The sequence below is a fragment of the Nerophis lumbriciformis genome, linkage group LG23, assembly GCF_033978685.3.
Source record: "Nerophis lumbriciformis linkage group LG23, RoL_Nlum_v2.1, whole genome shotgun sequence".
Lineage (NCBI taxonomy): Eukaryota > Metazoa > Chordata > Actinopteri > Syngnathiformes > Syngnathidae > Nerophis > Nerophis lumbriciformis.
The window spans coordinates 25556878-25577160 of NC_084570.2; the positions used below are offsets into that span (position 1 = coordinate 25556878).

Consider the following 20283-nt stretch of genomic DNA (forward strand, 5'->3'; position numbering starts at 1 on the left):
GATATTATGTGACTGAGCCGGCACGTAAAGACAGTGCCTTTAAGGATTATTCTGTACTTCTCCCTACGTCTGTGTACACAGCGATGTTTTAAAAAGTCATACATTTTACTTTTTGAAACCGACACCGATAATTATGAAACCGATACCGATAATTTCCAATATTACATTTTAAAGCATTTATCGGCCAATAATATCAGAATCAGAATCAGCTTTATTGTCATTACGCAAGGTAACGAGATTGAGGCCAGTCCGATATTATTGGACACCTCTAATTTAGATACATAAATTGTTTCCAAATGGTGTCTGTCACACGACAGTAAAACGGCTGATCAAACAAAACAAAAGTCATCGTCATGGTTGAACTAGATGTTGAAGCTAGCTGTCCAATCAGCTAAACAGAGTCAACTCCACGGTGGTGTTTTGGTGAATTTACGAAACTGAAACAATACAGAAAGAATGCCATTGTAAGTTAATAATACTAACACATACATTTGTAGACATGTTAGAATATTAGCTGATGCTAACGATGCTAGCTTGATTACATTATGATAGCACGTACGTACGTACAAACATGCATGCAAACACCCCTACAGACGTCACACATGTGACGGTTTAGTAAGTATGAACTGTTTTAGTTATATAGTAAAACTTACAAACGTTGCTCGAAGTGATCAGTGAAGAATCCTTTTGAGCTCAAACGCTATGGACGAATAGTAGACGAAACGGTGCATACTTCTGGTTTTAGGGAGGAAACAGGAAGTACATTTTTTTAACCTGCAACACCTGCAGTAAGTGAATGTGTCCAAAAGATGGCGCCGTAGCACAAACAATAACACACCTTTTCAGTGTCTCTGTCAGTGTTTATATGAAAACTATTTGTTGAATACAAAACATTATGACCGTTAGCGAAGAAAAGTACATAAATTAGTCGGACCATTTCATAAGCCGCAGGGCTCACAGCTAATAGTCCGGAAATAACGGTACATGCATTTACTTTTCCCCATCATACTATCATGACCCAAACAGCAGAGATAGAACGTTAGGCTTTCTAAATATAACGTTTAAGTATTACAACAATTGTTTTGGGGATAATTCACATAGCTTTAACATCAGCTAAAATTAAGGAACAACATGTGCTCTTGGAGGCAGTCAAATAGTTCAGGTCCATTTAAGTCTGTGCTAACATCTGGTCAATTAAGGAGTAATGGAGTACTTCTGCTTTAATGCCACATATGTGGTGTTGCTGATTTTTTGCCAGCGCCCTTCATGTTTGACGGGGTTGGCAGCGAGATTCCCACTAATTAGAAAGGCCTAATTGCAACTTCTCTCCTCCTCTCCCCGCCCACTCTCTCCCCGACTTTTCATCTTTAGCCCCCTACCCCATTCCTTGTCATGCTTTTTTTTTTGAGTCACTCTCTTCCCCTAATTTTCTCTGCAAGTGGCGCCTCTTCCCCTTCGAGGGGTTGACAGGAGACCCATCCTGCTGTAATTAATGTGGGAGAGGTTGAGGATCAAGAAGCTCGGAAACTTACCTCCCGGTTCCTCTTGTGGCCGGTGAAAGCGCCGCCCTTAATCAGGCCTCAAGGTGTTTGTGCGTGCGATAAGCTCTGAGGAGAGGAAGATGAGAGGAAGACACCAATTGAAACTGTTTTCTCCTTCTATTCCGCCAACGTCTTCATGTTTGTTCTCTGTTTGTAGTTCGGCAGGACGGAGGTGATAGACAACACCCTGAATCCAGACTTTGTGCGGAAGTACATCTTGGACTACTTTTTCGAAGAAAAGCAGAACCTTCGCTTTGACTTGTGAGTCAGTTTTCATTTGACGTCTTCAATGTGCATTCTCTCCGGCTCATTATCCACTTTTTTTTCTCTCTCTTTTTTCATTTGGGAACGAGAAGTCGATCATAAAATGTCGATATCAGGGGCAGGCAACCCAAAATGTTGAAAGAGCAATATTGGACCGAAAATATAAAAAAAACTAAATCTGTCTTATATAAGTGTTATACTGAAGGCAACACATGATGTAAGTGTCTATATTAGTTATATTAGCCCACTATCAAAATGACTTTAAAAGCCTTATATAAGTGTTATAATGATGGCAACACATGATATAAGTGTCTATATTAGATCTATTAGCCTACTATCACAATGACTTTAAAAGGCGTGGCGAAGTGGGTAGAGTGGCCGTGCCAGCAATCGGAGGGTTGCTGGTTACTGGGGTTCAATCCCCACCTTCTACCATCCTCGTCACGTCCGTTGTGTCCTTGGGCAAGACACTTCACCCTTGCTCCTGATGGCTGCTGGTTAGCGCCTTGCATGGCAGCTCCCGCCATCAGTGTTTGATTGTGTGTGTGAATGGGTGAATGTGGAAATCTGTCAAAACGCTTTGAGTACCTTGAAGGTAGAAAAGCGCTATACAAGTATAACCCATTTATCATTTATATAACGTTAAAGTGCCAATGATTGTCACACATAAGTGTTATAATGAAGGCAACACATGATGTAAGCGTCTATGTTAGTTATATTAGCCTACTATCAAAATTTCTTTAAAAGCCTTATATAAGTGTTATAATGAAGGCAACACATGATATATGTGTCTATATTAGATCTATTAGCTTACTATCACAATGACTTTAAAAGTCTCATATAAGTGTTATAATGAAGGCAACACATGATGTAAGCGTCTGTTAGTTATATTAGCCTACTATCAAAATGACTTTAAAATCTTATATACTGTAAGTGTTATAATGAAGGCAACACATGATGTGTCTATATTGGTTATATTAGCCTACTATCAAAATGACTTTAAAAGTCTTATATAAGTGTTATAATGAAGGCAACACATTATGTAAGTGTCTATATTAGCTATATTAGCCTACTGTCAAAATTACTTTAAAAGTCTTATATAAGTGTTATAATGAAGGCAACCCATTATGTAAGTGTCTATATGTCCAAGTTAAAGGAAACGACAGGCTGTCTTCTTTTGATGCATTTAATACAATCTTTGCAAGCTGGGTAATGTTTGCTGTGGTCTGGAACAACATGGCACATAAACAACTATCAGAAATGCAGCCAATATTACATACAGATAAGGCAAATATAAATTAAATACACAGAGGACATAAGTAAAGGAAATTAAATTAGCTCAAATATACCTACAAATGAGGCATAATGATGCAATATGTACATACAGCTAGTCTCAATAGCATGTTTGCATAGATTAGCTTGCAGTCATGCACTGACCAAATAGGCCTGATTAGCACTCCACACAAGTCAATAACATCAACAAATCTCACCTTTGTGCATTCACACACAGCATAAAACGTTTGGGGAGAAAGGAGTGGCATAAAACACGTCTTTCTGTGGCAGCGTCGAATAAAGTTGTACATGTCCACACACTATGGTGCGTTCAAGGACCGCTGAAATTAGTAGGACAAAACGGCGCTCGTTAAATATTCTCATCAGTAAAGCATGTTTAATATAAACAGTGGGATTTCTAACAAGTAAGAAGGTTTGTGTCATGTTTGTCCTCCTACAGAAACCATATTAAAACAAAAAATATGTATTTTCTCCCACCCTTTTTATACATTTTTTAAAAAGCTCCAAGTAGCCACTAGGGGTTGCCGACCCCGGTCTAGAGAGAGCGCCTTCATTAGGCAGTCAGTCTTGAGCCCTCATTGATGAGTTAAAGAAAGAATGAAATTAATTTTTAGGAGACATCACAATATAATATTATACATTACAATAATTCCATAGCGACCAGAGATTGTAACCCTGGTGATATCCTCTTTGCCGTCCAATTGTGCTTAATTAATCTCGATCCATCATTTAATTAGTAAATCACATATGCACCATTTCACTCACTTTCTGGGCTTTTTAATTCTATGCAAATTGGATCAGGACCACCGCTCATGACTATGGATAAAAGAAAAGGGTCTAACTCAGAGGTGTCCAAACCTTTTCCACTGAAGGCCACACACTAAAAAATCAAAACATGTGTGGCCCATTTTGAAATTTTCTTTTTCATCCATCCATCCATCCATCTTCTTCCGCTTATCCGAGGTCGGGTCGCAGGGGCAGCAGCCTAAGCAGGGAAGCACAGACTTCCCTCTCGCCAGCCACTTCGTCCAGCTCCTCCCGAGGGATCTCGAGGCGTTCCCAGGCCAGCCGGGAGAGATAGTCTTCCCAACGTGTCCTGGGTCTTCCCCGTGGCCTCCTACCGGTCGGACGTGCCCGAAACACCTCCCTAGGGAGGCGTTCGGGTGGCATCCTAAGCAGATGCCCGAACCACCTCATCTGGCTCCTCTCGATGTGGAGGAGCAGCGGCTGTACTTTGAGCTCCTCCCGGATGACAGAGCTTCTCACCCTATCTCTAAGGGAGAGCCCAGCCACCCGGCGGAGGAAGCTCATTTCGGCCGCTTGTACTCGTGATCTTGTCCTTTCGGTCATGACCCAAAGCTCATGACCATAGGTGAGGATGGGAACGTAGATAGACCGGTAAATTCAATGTTTCAATCAATATTTATTTATATAGCCCTAAATCACAAGTGTCTCAAAGGGCTGCACAAGCCACAACGACATCCTCGGTATAGCCCACATAAGGGCAAGGAAAAACTCACCCCAGTGGGACGTCGATGTGAATGACTATGAGAATTGAGAGCTTTGCCTTCCGGCTCAGCTCCTTCTTCACCACAACGGATCGATACAGCGTCCGCATTACTGAAGACGCCGCACTCGTGAACACGACTCCGCGGTACTTGAACTCCTTCTTTTTCAAAACCAATGAAATATAGATGATTTTTTTCTACTTTTAGGACTTCCCTTAAGTTCGGTACCGGGGACCCAAAAGGGTCTCCGTCATAAAAATGGGGTTTTGGCACCAGCCAAACGAAGTCTAAGACCATGAACTGATAATATATATATTATTGGAATTTTTGATGTGAAGTAATTAGAATCTTAAAAATGTCAGTAATTCATAACATTGATTTTGATTATTAGTTTCGGAAAAACAATAACCATTTTTTTTTTTTTAAATCCCATTAAAATTCACTGGGATCCAAAAGTGCCCCAGTAATAAAAGTGTTAAAAATACATTATTTTTTATTTTACTTTCAATGCTTAACCATCTATATCAATTTCAGATCCATCCATCGATTGTAAGTATTTTTTGTTTGTTTAATTTATGCCGCTTTTGTCATTGAACACTTGTTTTTTTTATTGCAAAAACACAAAATATGCAATATTTCCCCCAAAAAATATTAAAAATTTGCATTTGTGATGTGAAGTAATTGGAGGCTTCAGTTAGTCAATAATCCATAACAACATAGATTTTGATTCATTATTAAATTTAAGTTTTAAAATAAAAAACTTTGTGTTGTTAGAGTCAAGATTGCAATTTCTTCGTGTTACATTTCACCTGTTTGCTCTTATTTTTTTTGTTATAGTATTTCTAGAATGTGCCACGGCCCGCTATAAAATTAGCTGCGGGCCGCAAATGGCCCCCGGGCCGCACTTTGGACACCCTGGCTTAACTGAACGCAGTCACATTGTCTATTGCCAAAATCTGGAAGGAGTTTGGTTTCAAAAAGTGTTTTTCTGTGTTGTACTACAGTAAATTGCTGACCGTGTTTTCGGACCATAAGGCACACCGCATTGTCGATGAACGGGTCTATTTCCATAATAAGGCGCAATAAAGGTGTCATATTTTGAGTTTTTTCTACATTTACACACTTCCCTGTGGTCTACATAGGATAGGATAAACTTTTATTTATCTCACAATGGGAACATTACACTGTTGCAGTGCAGGTTTTTGCATACAGTAGCAGAAGTAAAACATAATGAAAAACACAAAATTAGTAATAAATACTACATATTGTGCACTGATATATATATATATATATATATATATATATATATATATATATATATATATATATATATATATATATATATATATATATATATATATATATATATAGAGATAAAAGATTAGATAGAACAAAAAACACTAACATCCGTATTACGCACCAAGAAAAAAAGATAAAGTACACAACATGTACATGGCATTATGCATAAGATACTACATAACATTTAATGGTGGTTCTTTGGTCAAAATGTTGCATGGATTGTGTTTTACAGACCATCTTCAAGCCGCTTTCTGACCGTCTCTTCAGAAGGTGGGCGGTTTTATTTACGTGCCTCCACTTCGACAGCGTCTTCTCCCCGTCGTCTTTGTTTTAGCGCTTCCATAGTGGGTTGAGCCTAATAACTACACAAATGGAGTGTCACTGACTACTTTTACAACATGTAATAAAGTAAATAGTTAATATTTGATGTTATTTACCTTCGTTCCACTTGTGTGCTGCCTCCTTTAATACCACATTTATCCAACAAAGTCAGAGAAGTAAGCAGCAGAGGTCGCCGTTTCGAGTCCGGATTCATACTCCTCCGTAAATACGGTTAAAAGAGTCTGTCCACTAGTGTTGTAACGATACCAATATTTTGGTACCGGTACTGGTACTCAAATTATTTCGGTACTTTTCTAAATAAAGGGGACCACCAAAAAATTGCATTATTGGCTTTATTTTAACAAAAAATCTACATCACACATATGTTTCTTATTGCATGAGTCCTTAAATAAAATAGTGAACATACTAGACAACTTGCCTTTTAGTAGTAAGTAAACAAACAAAGGCTACTAATTAGTCTGTGACATATGCAGTAACATATTGTATCATTTATCTACCTATTATTTTGTCTACATTATTAAGGACAAGTGGTAGAACATTAATTATTAATCTACTTGTTCATATACTGTTAATGTCTGCTTACTTCCTGTTTTAACATGTTCTATCTACACTTCTGTTAAAATGTAATAATCACTTATTCTTCTCTTCTTTCATACTTTACATTAGTTTTGGATGATACGACAAATGTGGGTAGCAATCAGATTTCAAGTAGTTACAGGATCATAAATTGGTCATATTCAAAGTCCTCATGTGTCCAGGAACATATTTCCTGAGTTTATAAACATAGTATACATTTAAAAAAAAAAAGAAAGAATATGTTGTGATGCCAAAAAATATCGACGTAATCATAGTAGTATCAACTCGATACGTGCTTGTACTTGATATCATTACAGTGGATAAAAGGTAACGATCCACCCATGGCGTTTGTTTACATTTTGATGCCGGTGAGCTACGGTGTGTAGTGAAGCATGTTTAGCTATTCCTCGTCCTGCAAGGATGATACTTGTAAGAAACATACTTTATTTGTCGCCATGGAAGCGAGGATTAGTGATTTAGAAGTAGCTACGTTTCAGAGACGTTATCGTACCGAAAATTATTAATTAGTATCGCGGTACTATACTAACCGTACAACCCTACTGTCCACTTTTCGTAGCAAAATAAAGTTTGTAAAAATAATAAACAACATTAAACTACATGTAGTTTAAAGACTACGGCTGAGTAAAAACACACCAAGATAATTCCACGGATCAGCGTTCTTTAGCACAAAAGTTCCTTTTGTTCTTTATTCCCTTTGTTGTCAAGTTCGTTGTTGTAGCAATACACACGAAATAATAAATAAACACGTCTGCGCAGTAAATTTTCTGATGGTGGTCATTTGTTTGAAAAATACGTTTTAGGAACACCCCCAACTGTGTTCAACCAATCAGCGTTCGACAGCACAGCCCGCCCCTGAAAAGGTTCCGTGTATCTTCCATAAGTCCGAAAGGTTCCTGAAGAACTAAATCTATCCGAGTAGATTTAGGTGGAAACACAGGGGGAACTTTATTTACCGGATAATGGGAAGTGCATTGGAAAAGGGCCTGTTGTTCTCAAATGTTGCACAAAATTACTATTCCTTCGAGTTGAGTTAACTTGAAATGACTCTGTATCATTTTCCAGTGCACATGGCATTTTTTTTCTTTTATTATTGACACCTTAGACCCTACAAAGTAGTGATGGGATCGGCAGTTCTTTTGACTGTACTGAATCACTAGAATCAGTTCCTTAAATTGATTCGTTCAAAAAATTTGTTCACCGAATACCCCCCCCTCCCAAAAAAAATAGGGGGGGGGGCGTGCGTAGTACAGTACAGTGCAGACATTCGCGGGAGAAGCAGCAAATAGGGTGAACGCAAGTCCCTACACAGCTCTGTGCATGCAGTACACCAGGCAGTGAGTGACACAGTCAGCACAGTTCAGTACGTGAACCTGAATCACTTCTGCAGCAGCAGTTCTGTGTGCAGGTCGGCGAATCATGAGTCAGTCAGTAACAGCTTCCCCAGCGGCAGATCTCGGTGTGTGTCAGTTCGCGAACGACACAAGCCCTCAGCACCCAATGAACGACGCGCACAGTGACTGAACGAGAGCCTCAATGTGACGTCCTCCTCACAGTCAGTTTTCTGTGTCAGTGGGTTTGCGAGTCCTGATTCTGAATGAGTGACTGAGTGCAGCGCGAACCTGAATCACGTCCTCAGCGACAACCACTCAGTTCTTGTAGGTTTGTGAAGCGAACCTGAATCACTCAGCTACAGTTCTGTGGGCCAGAGGGCGACAAACGTGAATCGCTCTCTGCCCTGACAGACTCCCCTTGACGTTCGCAAACAGACATTGCAGCTGTAGTAGAGATTCTGTTACTTTTAAAAACACTGTGTGTGCGTTTCCGGCATGTCCAATAAACAAAGTGTGACTAAATGTCTTGGTTGTTAAATATGTTTTATTGCACTGAAATGAAAATAAGAAATAAATAAAAGTGGGAAATAAAAAAAATAGTAATAGCCTACTAAAATGCTTGCAATCAACAGTTAAATAAATAGGCCTCGTTTGTTTAGTGCAAAAACAAATATTAAATTAAGAAACCCTTAACAGATGCCAACATAAAAACTAAATGTTCTGTAGCAAAGAAAATGTAAACTTAAATATGCAAACAAAAAGAAAATAAATACCTTCAAAATAAAACAAATAAATTAAGAGCCAGAAATGCCAACATAAAAACTAAATGTTCTGTAGCCTATGTTTAAAAATATAACAAAGAAAATATGAACTTAAATGTGCAAACAAAAAGAAAATAAATAGGCTACCTTAAATAAAACAAAACACATATTAAACCAAGTGCCAGAAAAGCCAACATTAAAACTAAAATTTATGTAGCTTACATTTAAAAATATAAAAATGGAAATATCAACTTAAATATGCAATAAAAAAGAAAATAAATAGCTTAAATAATATACAAATCAAGATAAATAATAGCCTATGTATATGTACATACATTAGTTATTATTTTTATTTTAAATCTTCTCTAACAGCCTGCTCTACACTTTACCCCCCGCCCCTCTCCCTCGCGTCGCTGGTGCTCAGCCTTGCCCTGCCTGCACTGAGTTTCTTTCTCTCTCCTCTACTCTCATAACTTTATGTGTTGAGATAATGGGGACGGGGCGCGTGTGTGTGTTTGTTTTCATGTGGCTTGAGTCAACATTAGCCGTTAGCTTGGAGAATGAATGGAGAACGGATGCCAATGGCATGAAACATATCCCCGCGACGGGAGGAGAATCTCTTGCGGCATTGGGGCAAGCAGAGCAGAGAGCGAGAGCGTTGTCGTTCACTGAGTGATTCATGTCGTTAATCCGTGGTGAACAAATCGTTCGCTCAGTCCCTCCCCCTGCCCCCATGATGAGTAGCTGGCTGCGTCGTTCGCCCGACGTCGAGGGTTCAGTGAGTCACAGAATGCGCCAGTTACACTCATACCGGCATGGTCGCGGCGGAGCTCAACTGAACTGAGAAAGGAACGAATCAGTTCATGAAGTGATTCGGTTCAGTACGTTCACTCAAAAGATTCGTTCGTTCGAACGAATCGTTCGCGAACGACACAACATTACTACAAAGACATGTATACAACTTTCCCATATCGCAGGAAGTCATTGTATCGCAAAGGAGCACTGAGGGGGGAAAATATAAAAGTCAAATCCACTAAACACCCTCGCTCATGTGTCCAGCTCACTTGTTAACGCAGAAATGGACATTTTGCCTTTTGGTTTCATTTCAGGTATGACGTCGACTCCAAAAGTCCAGACCTGTCCAAACACGTGAGTGCTAATTATGCTCCTTTGCATTTTGAGGTAAACAACACCACAGATAAATGGAGACCAGCTCTGTTCCAAGGTTGTTTGAGACTGGACGATCTCTTTATCCCCGGTGTTTCCATTTAGAAGGTGTCTATTGCATGCTGCTGCTTGATGGAACACCGCAAACCTTTCCTAGTGCCAAATACAAAAGTCTTCTTTTGTCTTCATCATCTGAACAGTTTAGTTTCAACAAAAGCCTTCAAATAATTTCCATTTTGTTTTACTGCACAACGTCTCCAACAGATCACGATGATCTCGCTACTTTTACCGTCTCTTCTGGGAGTTATTGTCACTTCTGCTACATGTCACAAAATGGTTGGCAACCTTTACTATGGAAAGAGCCGGAAATAGTCTGGAGCTGCAAAACATAACGTAGCCTAAGCACTTTTAAAAGTTGTCATTAGGGCCAGAGCAGCAAAAACGGCATATGGCCCTATTGGAATTGCTTCATTTATCATTATTCTCCCACTTCTATCGCATTTTAGAGGGAATTAACGTGCACGAAATTTACCGATTTTTGCAAAAAGGGCTATTTTCGGGGTCCGAAACACAAAATGCCAAACATTACTCTGAAAGGTATAAAAAAAATTAGCCCCTGGCACCAGTTTCACATATCGTCACAAAAATCACTGGAGCAGCATGTAAAAGTTTCAAGAATCCACATGTGAAATCAAACAGGAAGTCAGCCATCTTGATTTCCGCCGGCCATTTTTAGGCCAAAAACAGAAGTTGTACTCTAACAAACTCCTTCTGGAAGCTTTGACCAAATGAGCCGCGGTTAAAATTACGGATACTACACAGATGGGCAATGATAAACTGCCAAGGAGTTTTGCCGACGCCATAAAATGTGGGCGTGGCATGGCGCCAAAACTTTGATCTGATGTTTTGCATTAAAACTTTTAAGATTTGTAACTCAACTCCACAAAATCAGATCTTAATCATAGTTGATTCAAATAATGGCGATGACACCTTGAAGTTCTACATGGGTCAGTACCTGTTCGTACCCATTTGTAGTGAGCGGAGCCTGCCGGAAAAAAAACTGCTCCTCGCCATCACCATTAGACAGTCATTGCTTCGCTTTAAATGATCAGATCTCCTTCCAGACTGATATTCGGCTTTATGATCGAGAACTGATCATGACTAGACGTCGATATCGACACAATGAGCGCCACCTTTTGGTGAGAAACTATAACAGTGGTAACTTCCTTCCATATGCTCCAATCTTCTCCAATTTTGGGATGGTGGGTAGGGGCATTGGGAATGACGTTCCAGCCGACTTGCGGGGGTGCGAGAGCCCGTTCAATGCTTGTTTTTTAATTTGAACAGTGACAAGGACAGAACACAACAATCAGAGGCGCGGTGCACATGTGTGGCCGTGCGATAGTACGTTGGTTAAACTTCACAGCCCAATGCCTTACAAGGTATGCCACAGGATGATCACTGTTTCACATGTGCAGGTCTACTTAGAAATCAACTTTTTAGAAAATGCTTGTTTTGAAAATGTCTTTCAACATAAATTTGTTTTGTTGTTTGCCAATTTCTCACTACATATCAAGCATTCAAGTAAGCTAATGTCGCTAGCACTGAAGGCAAATGAATCTGTCCAATAACGTTACAACAAAAAAATCAATTAATTGCAAATTATGTTGCTTAGATGAATAGTTTAAGTAGTATTTAATCATCATTAATTTTGGGTTACTCATTAATCATTTTGCAACGCAGCCTGCTGAAAATGATGGAAAGTGCCACTCTATTTCACTCTAATTCAAAGGTGGAATTGCCACAAAACTAATTTTTAGATATCCAACACTCTACCGCTAACTGGCGGCTAATGATAATGCAACCCCCCAATTGGTCACGTTTCATGTGTCAGGTAAACTGTGACGAATGGGGCCATGTGTATTCCATTTGTACAGTAACAAATACAAATGGATAATTCCTGGACTGCATGAAGTGCCCTGAACTTAAAATATGAGGACCTAGTTTTCAGAGCGCGGTGGTGCGTTTGATCTGTGTGGCAGTCGAAAGCAGGGAGTTTTTTTTCTTCAATGTTAAATGTGCAATTTAAATGTTGACAATGTGCATTTATTAGAAAAAAAAGTAAGAAAATAGAAACATGTAGAAAAAGGCAAGTAGAAAAATCTTGTTTTGTTATTTTAGATATTTTTTTGTAAAATTATAGATTAAGGCTATGAATTACTCAATTATTCGAGTTTACTAATCGATAGGCACACACATACTCTCTTCCTCAATTTGTCTCACCTTTGTAGTGTTTTTTTTAAATTTTATCTATTTTTTTTTGGATTTTTTTTTTTGTAGTGTTTATCCAATCACCACTCTTTTAAATTTGAACTTTATTAATATTTAGAATGATACAACTTTTATCTTATAATGAAGTTGTATCTTTACTTTTATTTGGTACATCTGAAGTTTATTATGTACATTTTTGAAGAAATCTTGTTGTTATCGTACAATGAATTGCCATTAGAATTAATGTCTATATTATCTTTCGGACCCCAGGGAGAATAACAAGAGCTAATGGTGATTCAAATAAATAAACATAAACACAGAACTCAGCCTGTTCACATTTACAGCCTCACAGAAAGTTGGAATGTATGGAAGCCTTTTCAAAAATGCCAATTTTCTCCAGGCCATGCGAAAGGAGTCCCAACAAAGAGGGTGAGGGTTGCCGACCTCTAATGTAATAAGATAAACTAATTAATAATAACATGTCTATTGGGCTTCATCCTGTTTAGAAATACAGCTTTGTTTTTGTTTACTCCAATTAAATCTTACTTTACCACTTATACTGGTTTTGTCACTTATTGATTTATTTAATTATGTTTACATTAGTCAATACTGATTGTGCCATTTATTGATTTCTCTAATTATGTTTACATGAGTAAATACGGGTTGTGCCACATATTGATTTCTCTAAATATGTTAACATTAGTAAACACTGGTTGTGCCACTTATTGATTTCTCTAATTATGTTTACATTAGTAAATACTGGTTGTGCCACTTATTGATGTGTTTAATTATGTGTACATTAGTCAATACTGGTTGTGCCAATTATTGATTTATTTAATTATGTGTACATTAGTCAATACTGGTTGTGCCACTTCTTGATTTCTCCAAATATTTCAACAATATTAAATACTGGTTATGCCACCCTTTAATTCCGCTAATTATGTTTACATTAGTAAATACTGGTTGTGCCACTTATTGATTTCTCCAAATATAATTACATTAGTAAATACTGGTTGTGCCACTTATTGATTTCTCTAATTATTTGTACATTAGTAAATACTGGTTGTGCCACTTTTTGATTTCTCTAATTATGTTTACATTAGTAAATACTGTTTGTGCCACTTATTGATTTCTCAAAATATTTTAACATTGGTAAATACTGATTGTACCACTTTTTGATTTCTCTAATTATATTTACATTAGTAAATACTAATTGTGCCACTTATTGATTTCTCTAGTTATAATCACATTAGTAAATACTGATTGTACCACTTATTGATTTCTCTAATTATATTTACGTGAGTAAATACTGGTTGTGCCACTTATTGATTTCTCTAAATATGGCAACATTAGTAAATACTGGTTGATCCACTTTTCAATCAAAGCAATTACAGTTTATTTATATAGTCCTTAATCACAAATGTCTCAAAGGGCTGCACATGCTACAACGACGTCCTCGGCTCAGATCCCACATTATGTGTGCCACTTATTGAATTCTCTAAATCTGTTTACATTTGCAAATACTGTTTGACGCTGACAATAACTCCAGAAAGAGAAAAGAAGCGGTCGTACATAACATTGTTTTTTATGCAATGCCCTTCACTATTGTTTTTTTCCTGTACTGTATCCGACAGTTCCAAACAATCCATTTCCTTATACAGGTAGAAACCATGGTGACAGGAAGCATTGCAAATAGTTATTCTTTTGAAATCATCCGCTCATGATTCATGGATGTATTTGGATTAATAGGGTTTGCATTCTTTCCATCATCAGCTCTTTGGGTTTTTGGAATGTTTCTGACACAGCATGTTGTTTCTGCATATACTGTAACGTACGTTAAGAGCACTTTGTAACGTTTGGTGTTCTGCTACATGATGGGCTCTATTGTTGTTATTGTTGTTACTGTTGTTGTTGTTGTCGTCGCCGCTGCTGCTGCTGGCCAACCTTTCTGGAAGCCTGCAGAACTCAACGTAGGTCCCAGCATCTCTCTCACCTCTGCATGGCTGCTGTCTGTCATTATCTTTTCAAGAGGAAGGATGGTGTCTGGAAGGCACGGACGCAACGTACGACCCTTCAACACTATTGTGGTCTTGAATGGTCGGACATTAGCCACATGATAAAAAGACGCAATTTAGTCACAAATAAGTTTGTGTTTTGCTCACACTTGTGAAGAAGGTGTGATTCGCTACATCGCAACATGATGATGTAGTGTTTATTTCCCCCGACACCATGAATAACTCCTTGGTTTTAATAGTTTCACATCTACATTTTCAGATGAAAAAATATAGAGTGATGTACAGCACTGTGCAGAAGTCTTCAGCCATCCCTATTTTAGAGTTTTTTTAGTGACTCTCTTACACACTGTCTAGCCCTTAAAGAAGAACTGCACTTTTTGGGGAATTTTGCCTATTGTCCACAATCTTTATGTGAGACAATCATAATTGTTTTCCCTTTCTAACATATAAAAATTGGCTCGTTCTTTGTGGATAACAATGCAGCGGATGGGAGCAAGCAATTCTACTTCGAAATCACTTTAAAAATGCATTAAAAAACGATCAACAATACTTAATTTATGTTCCGTAATCTGTATAATAACAAGCTGTAGTGACATTGTTATTGTAAGAGCGAACATTGAGGAACACATTTTCTTGCGTTTGAGTTTGTTATGCACAACACAATGCAATAAGACACCAATCTTTACTGACTGAAAAACATGAACAATCATATTCCAGTATCTGTAAAGCATAAGCCCACATTGTGCTATCATGATCAATATTAAAGTGACTCACTCGATGTACAGTTGTCTGTTTGGTCCAGCTGGCCGGGGACATTTTCCCCAGTTGATTAGGGTAAGCACTCCAACTATTTTGAAATAGCTTTGCTCCGATTTCAACATTTAGAGCGTCACGCCGACCTCATTCTCTCGGCTTCCGTCTGCTCCAACGTTTCAGCCTTCCTTTGTCCTCGCTTCTAGAAGCAGTAGTACATCCTCCGTATTTTCAGCTTCAAAAAGATGAGGTTGTGAATCCTCATTTGTCCAAAAACAGTCGTCTTCGTTGTCTGTTACCAAGTCTGCCATGATTAGAAAACACACTCGCGTTTGTTTCCGGAAGTAGGAACACACATTTGTTGCCAGAAGTTGAAAGTGCGTTGCTGTGGAAACAGAAATCAATGAGCAGAAGAAATCAGGTTAAAATGATTAAAATGACCAAAAATGGTAAATATTGTACATATTGCATATTGTTATGAAGGTGTCTGTTACTACATTATATATATATACTTGCAGTGTGTATATTGTACATATTACATATTGTTATGAAGGTGTCTGTTACTACATTATATATATACTTGCAGTTTGTATATTTTACATATTACATATTGTTATGAAGGTGTCTGTTACTACATTATATATATACTTGCATTGTGTATATGTACATATTACATATTGTTATGAAGGTGTCTGGTACTACATTATATATATACTTGCAGTGTGTGTATGAAACATATTTCATATTGTTTTGAATGTGTTTGTTACTACATTATATATATATATATATATATATATATATATATATATATATATATACTTGCAGTGTGTATACAAAACGTTTATGGAGGGTTTTAAAGTTGTTTTAGAGGCTTTGAAGGCTACAACGGTGATAGCCATTAGCCGCACCTTCCAAACGTTTTTTTATCATCTTTAAAATCCTTAAAAAAAAAAAAAAAAAGCATGTGTTTTTGTCTGTCATAATGATTGTGAAAAATAGGCAACATTCCAAAATAAGTGCAGTTCCCCTTTAAAAGCTCTTGCACTCCAATATGCAATTTGACCACCTTTAGCTTTTAATTACAGCACACATTGTTCCCACAGGTTTCTGCACTTTATGTTATGTTAGGATGTCTACCTGCAAGTGAAATAGCGGCACAAGACTTTTACCTCTCTATATATTATAGTAGCAACATAGTCAATAATCATCTCTCTTGTCATGGTCACATTGCTTTCAACCTCATTTGTCTGTTGTGTGTCCGTAGATATAGTGCTCACCTCATTACAGTGTAGTTACTGTGCAACACAGCTTGTTTCTGACCAAAGACACCAATTATCTCAAATATTAAAATCATAACAAAACCATTGCTCCTATTTATTCAGAATGCAGTTGCATTTTCCTTCGTATTAAACTGAATTTGACAACAAGTGCATTCTTGAAATGATCATTATTACAAAGGTGTCCACAGTAGAAACAAGACAGCGGGGTTAGTCCTGCTGATCTGACCTCACCTTGACACCTTCTTGTCCCTCTCAAGTCAGCAAACACTCACCTGTCTCATTTGCTTCACTCCATCTCTCCCATGTATTAGGACTTTTTGGGTCAGATGTTCTGTACTCTCGGGGAGATCGTCGGATCACCAGCCAGCCGACTGGAGAAACCTCTTGGGTGAGTGGGATTTTCAGCTGACTAAGTGAATACAAGTTAAAGGGTACTAAAGAGCTCACACTGAAAAGGACACCAAATAATATTTGAATAAAGTCGTAATATTATAGGAAAAAAATAATCTTGTTATGAGAAAACACAGTTTTGATATTACACGAACAAACAGAAAACACTATTGCAACAGTGGTGGGGAAGGGGGCTCAGTTTGGTAGCCAGGAAATAAAATAAAAAAAACATTACACATTTTACAACACAGAAACCACGATAATTGCAACAGAATGTTGGGTCATCTGGTGTCAAAGCTGCAGCCCTTTGGCGCTGCTCGAGGGGGTATGTGTGCATATTTACGTCTATATTAATTATGCATACTATTATTGGGTTTGTTGCGAGTGATCTACAAAATCTGCGTGTGTATTTGATAGCAAGTGCACGAGTGGGTGGACGACCTTACTTTACTTTTCACCTTTGAACCGATATGCTACCAATGAGTTTTGTAATTATTATTGTGTAATGTGCTTTTATACTTTGGAGGAAGTTGCATCTTCAATGTTGTTGTACCTGTTACAATGACAATCGGGACATTTATATTCTATTCCATTCTCGATACGCTAAATGGATTGCGCTTACTATTTTGCTCGTGAGAGAAGAGATCCAAAACACATGAGCTTCGTAGATCAGCTTTTCATGCACGATCAAGTTTGCACGTGTTTTAAGACATGCAAATCGTTAGTAGGTCAGGCCCATAGTGTCTTCTACCCTGCACTTAGACAACATATTCAAAAGCAAAACAGAGTATAATTGGTAGAGTGGACCAGAATAATGTTATTACAGATATATCTAATAAGACTCACTGATTTGTGAATGTTTATGGCTCATCTTGTGTGTTTTTTTTGACAAATTATTTAATTTGGGACAATCTGCAACTGAGAGATAACATAAGTGCAAGCCAAATGTTATTTTTGTGGCTGCCTCAGATACATTCATTTAAAGGATGCAAAAATGATTTAGCGGCACACTGGCCTCGTGGCTATTAGGCTTGTCCCCGTACCAAAAGGTATTTCCATACTTTAAGATTATTTTGTAAATAAAAGGGACCCGAAAATGTAATTATTGGCTTTATTTTAACTAAACATCTTATGATATATTAACATATGTTTTGTATTGCAATCAAAAAATAATTTTGGCATTAAATAAGATAGTGAACATACTAGGCAACTTGTCTTTTAGTAATAAGTAAGCAAACAAAGTGTGACAATTTGGTCGCATCGTGGTGCGGGGTTGTTCGCCCAGGAATGCAGACGGCTTCGGACACAGCGTGCAGGTAGGAAAATGATTTATTAAGAATTTAATCATAAGGGAACAAACAAAAACGTGCTCATAGCACAAAAGACAAAAACAAAGGGGCTAGCGTGGGAGCTAGCAAGAAAAATAGCCTACCGTATAAACTAGCAGGAATAGAAATAGTCGTCAACTGTTGCATCAAGCAAATTTGGAAGCCAGACCGGGTGAGGCCAGCGCATAGACTAAATAGCCCTCTGATTAGCACCCAGGCAACAGGTGCGCGTCCCGAACACTAACCAGAGGCAGGTGTGTGCAATCTGCCGTCATGGCAACGGAAACTAACAAAATCAAGGTGCTGAAAACACACGTGACTGAAAACGTAAACGAACTATGATCCGGGCAGCGGATCATAACAGTACCCCCCCCCCCCCCCCTTAAAGGACAGATTCCAGATGTCCCTTGAAACAAAAAAACTAGAACCCAAAAAACAAGAAATAGTTCAAGAGTCAAGGGAGGGCGGAGGGAGGACTTGGTGGTGGGTTGCCGGCCACGTGTCCCTGAATCCACCGGGGAAGAGTCAGGTGGCGGCGGAAATGGAACGACCACGGAAAAGCCACATTCGTGGCCGCCAAGAAGGTGTACGTTAGTGGCGCCAGAAATTCAGCAGCCGAGCACGAGACATCGTCATCGTGGAAACAGGAGACGTTTTCATCGCCATGGAAGCAGGAAGAGACGTCGTCGCCATGGAAGCAGGAAGAGACGTCATCGTCGCAGTGGAAGCAGGAAGAGACGTCGTCGTCGCCGTGGAAGTAGGAAGAGACGTCGTCGTCGCCGTGGAAGCAGGAAGAGACGTCGTCGTCGCTGTGTAAACAGGAGACGTTGTCGTAGACGCGGCAGCTGGTGCAGGTTCTGGTGCTAGCCTTGGAGCCGCGACTCGTGCTAGCCTCGGAGCAGAGACAGGAGCTGGTCTTGGAGCCGGTGCTGGTGTGGGAACCAGTCTTGGAGCCGGTGCTGGTGTGGGAACTATTCTTGGAGCCGGTGCTGGTGTGGGAACCAGTCTTGGAGCTGGTGCTGGTGTGGGAACCAGTCTTTGAGCCGGTGCTGGTGTGGGAACCAGTCTTGGAGCCGTTGCTGGTGTGGGAACCAGTCTTGGAGCCGGTGCTGGTGTGGGAACCAGTCTTGGAGCCGGTGCTGATGTGGGAACCAGTCTTGGTTCCGGTGCTGGTGTGGGAACCAGTCTTGGAGTCGGTGCTGGTGTGGGAACCAGTCTTGGAGCCGGTGCTGATGTGGGAACCAGTCTTGGAGCCGGTGCTGGTGTGGGAACCAGTCTTGGTGCTGGTGTTGGAACCCGTCTTGGAGTCGGTGCTGGTGTGGGAACCAGTCTTGGAGTCTGTGCTGGTGTGGGAACTAGTCTTGGAGTCGGTGCTGGTGTGGGAACCAGTCTTGGAGTCTGTTCTGGTGTGGGAACTAGTCTTGGAGTCAGTGCTGGTGTGGAAACCAGTCTTGGAGTCGGTGCTGGTGTGGAAACCAGTCTTAGTGCTGGTACGGAAACAAATCTATTTGTTCCTTACATTTTGACAAAGAACTTTCACTTTTGGTTGGACCAAAGTGTTAGTGTTTTGTCAGTCGAAGACCACATGTCCCATGAGGACTAGCGCATATAGCGTCAAACTGACATGATGTCTGCTATAATATTAGCACAAATATGATGTCTCTAATGGCTATACTAATGTTAAATAGCAGACACTATCAATAAATGATCTTGGATTGCGCTACAAACATGACGCTACTACCAAGAATGTATCAGGGCGGATGCAGGTCCGAAGCAAAGAAAGACCAGCGGGAGAGTTTTTACGAAGGAAGTAGTGTGGAACTAAAGTATCATGCTAGTTGCTATTTATTGCTACCACACACATTTTCAATAGCTAAAATTAGCATTATTATTTTGATTTGAACAGGGAGTCACTTACTAGTTTAGCAGGAACAGAGCCAAGGCAGCATCGGTCTGAAATCCCTCGTCTTTGAGCTCACGTCAGCAAGTGAAAGCCGAAGCAATGTTGATCCTTGATTGTCCTTTTATCTTAGTAAGCTAAGGTTTTCTTTTTTTGTCTCCTTAGAAAAAACTTTTCGTTTCTTTGGTTGTTTTTGAGCTTTGGCCATGATAACAGTCATTGCACGTAGACGTTCTTCTTCTT

General features: G+C 39.2%; 1 protein-coding gene across 4 annotated transcripts in view; it reads left to right on the forward strand.

Annotated features, from left to right (window-relative positions):
• LOC133622315 (copine-8-like) overlaps window positions 1-20283 on the forward strand; it is a 417761-nt gene that overhangs the window by 130416 nt on the left and 267062 nt on the right. For 2 of the 4 annotated variants that reach the window (XM_061984910.2, XM_061984914.2), the window contains exons 4-6: window positions 1699-1802; window positions 10046-10085; window positions 16734-16810. In XM_061984910.2, the coding sequence (XP_061840894.1) occupies window positions 1699-1802; window positions 10046-10085; window positions 16734-16810 (221 nt within the window). Of the gene's footprint in view, window positions 1-1698; window positions 1803-10045; window positions 10086-14329; window positions 14345-16733; window positions 16811-20283 lie in introns of all 4 variants that reach the window. The other 2 variants (XM_061984911.1, XM_061984912.1) reach the window with 2 other exon arrangements.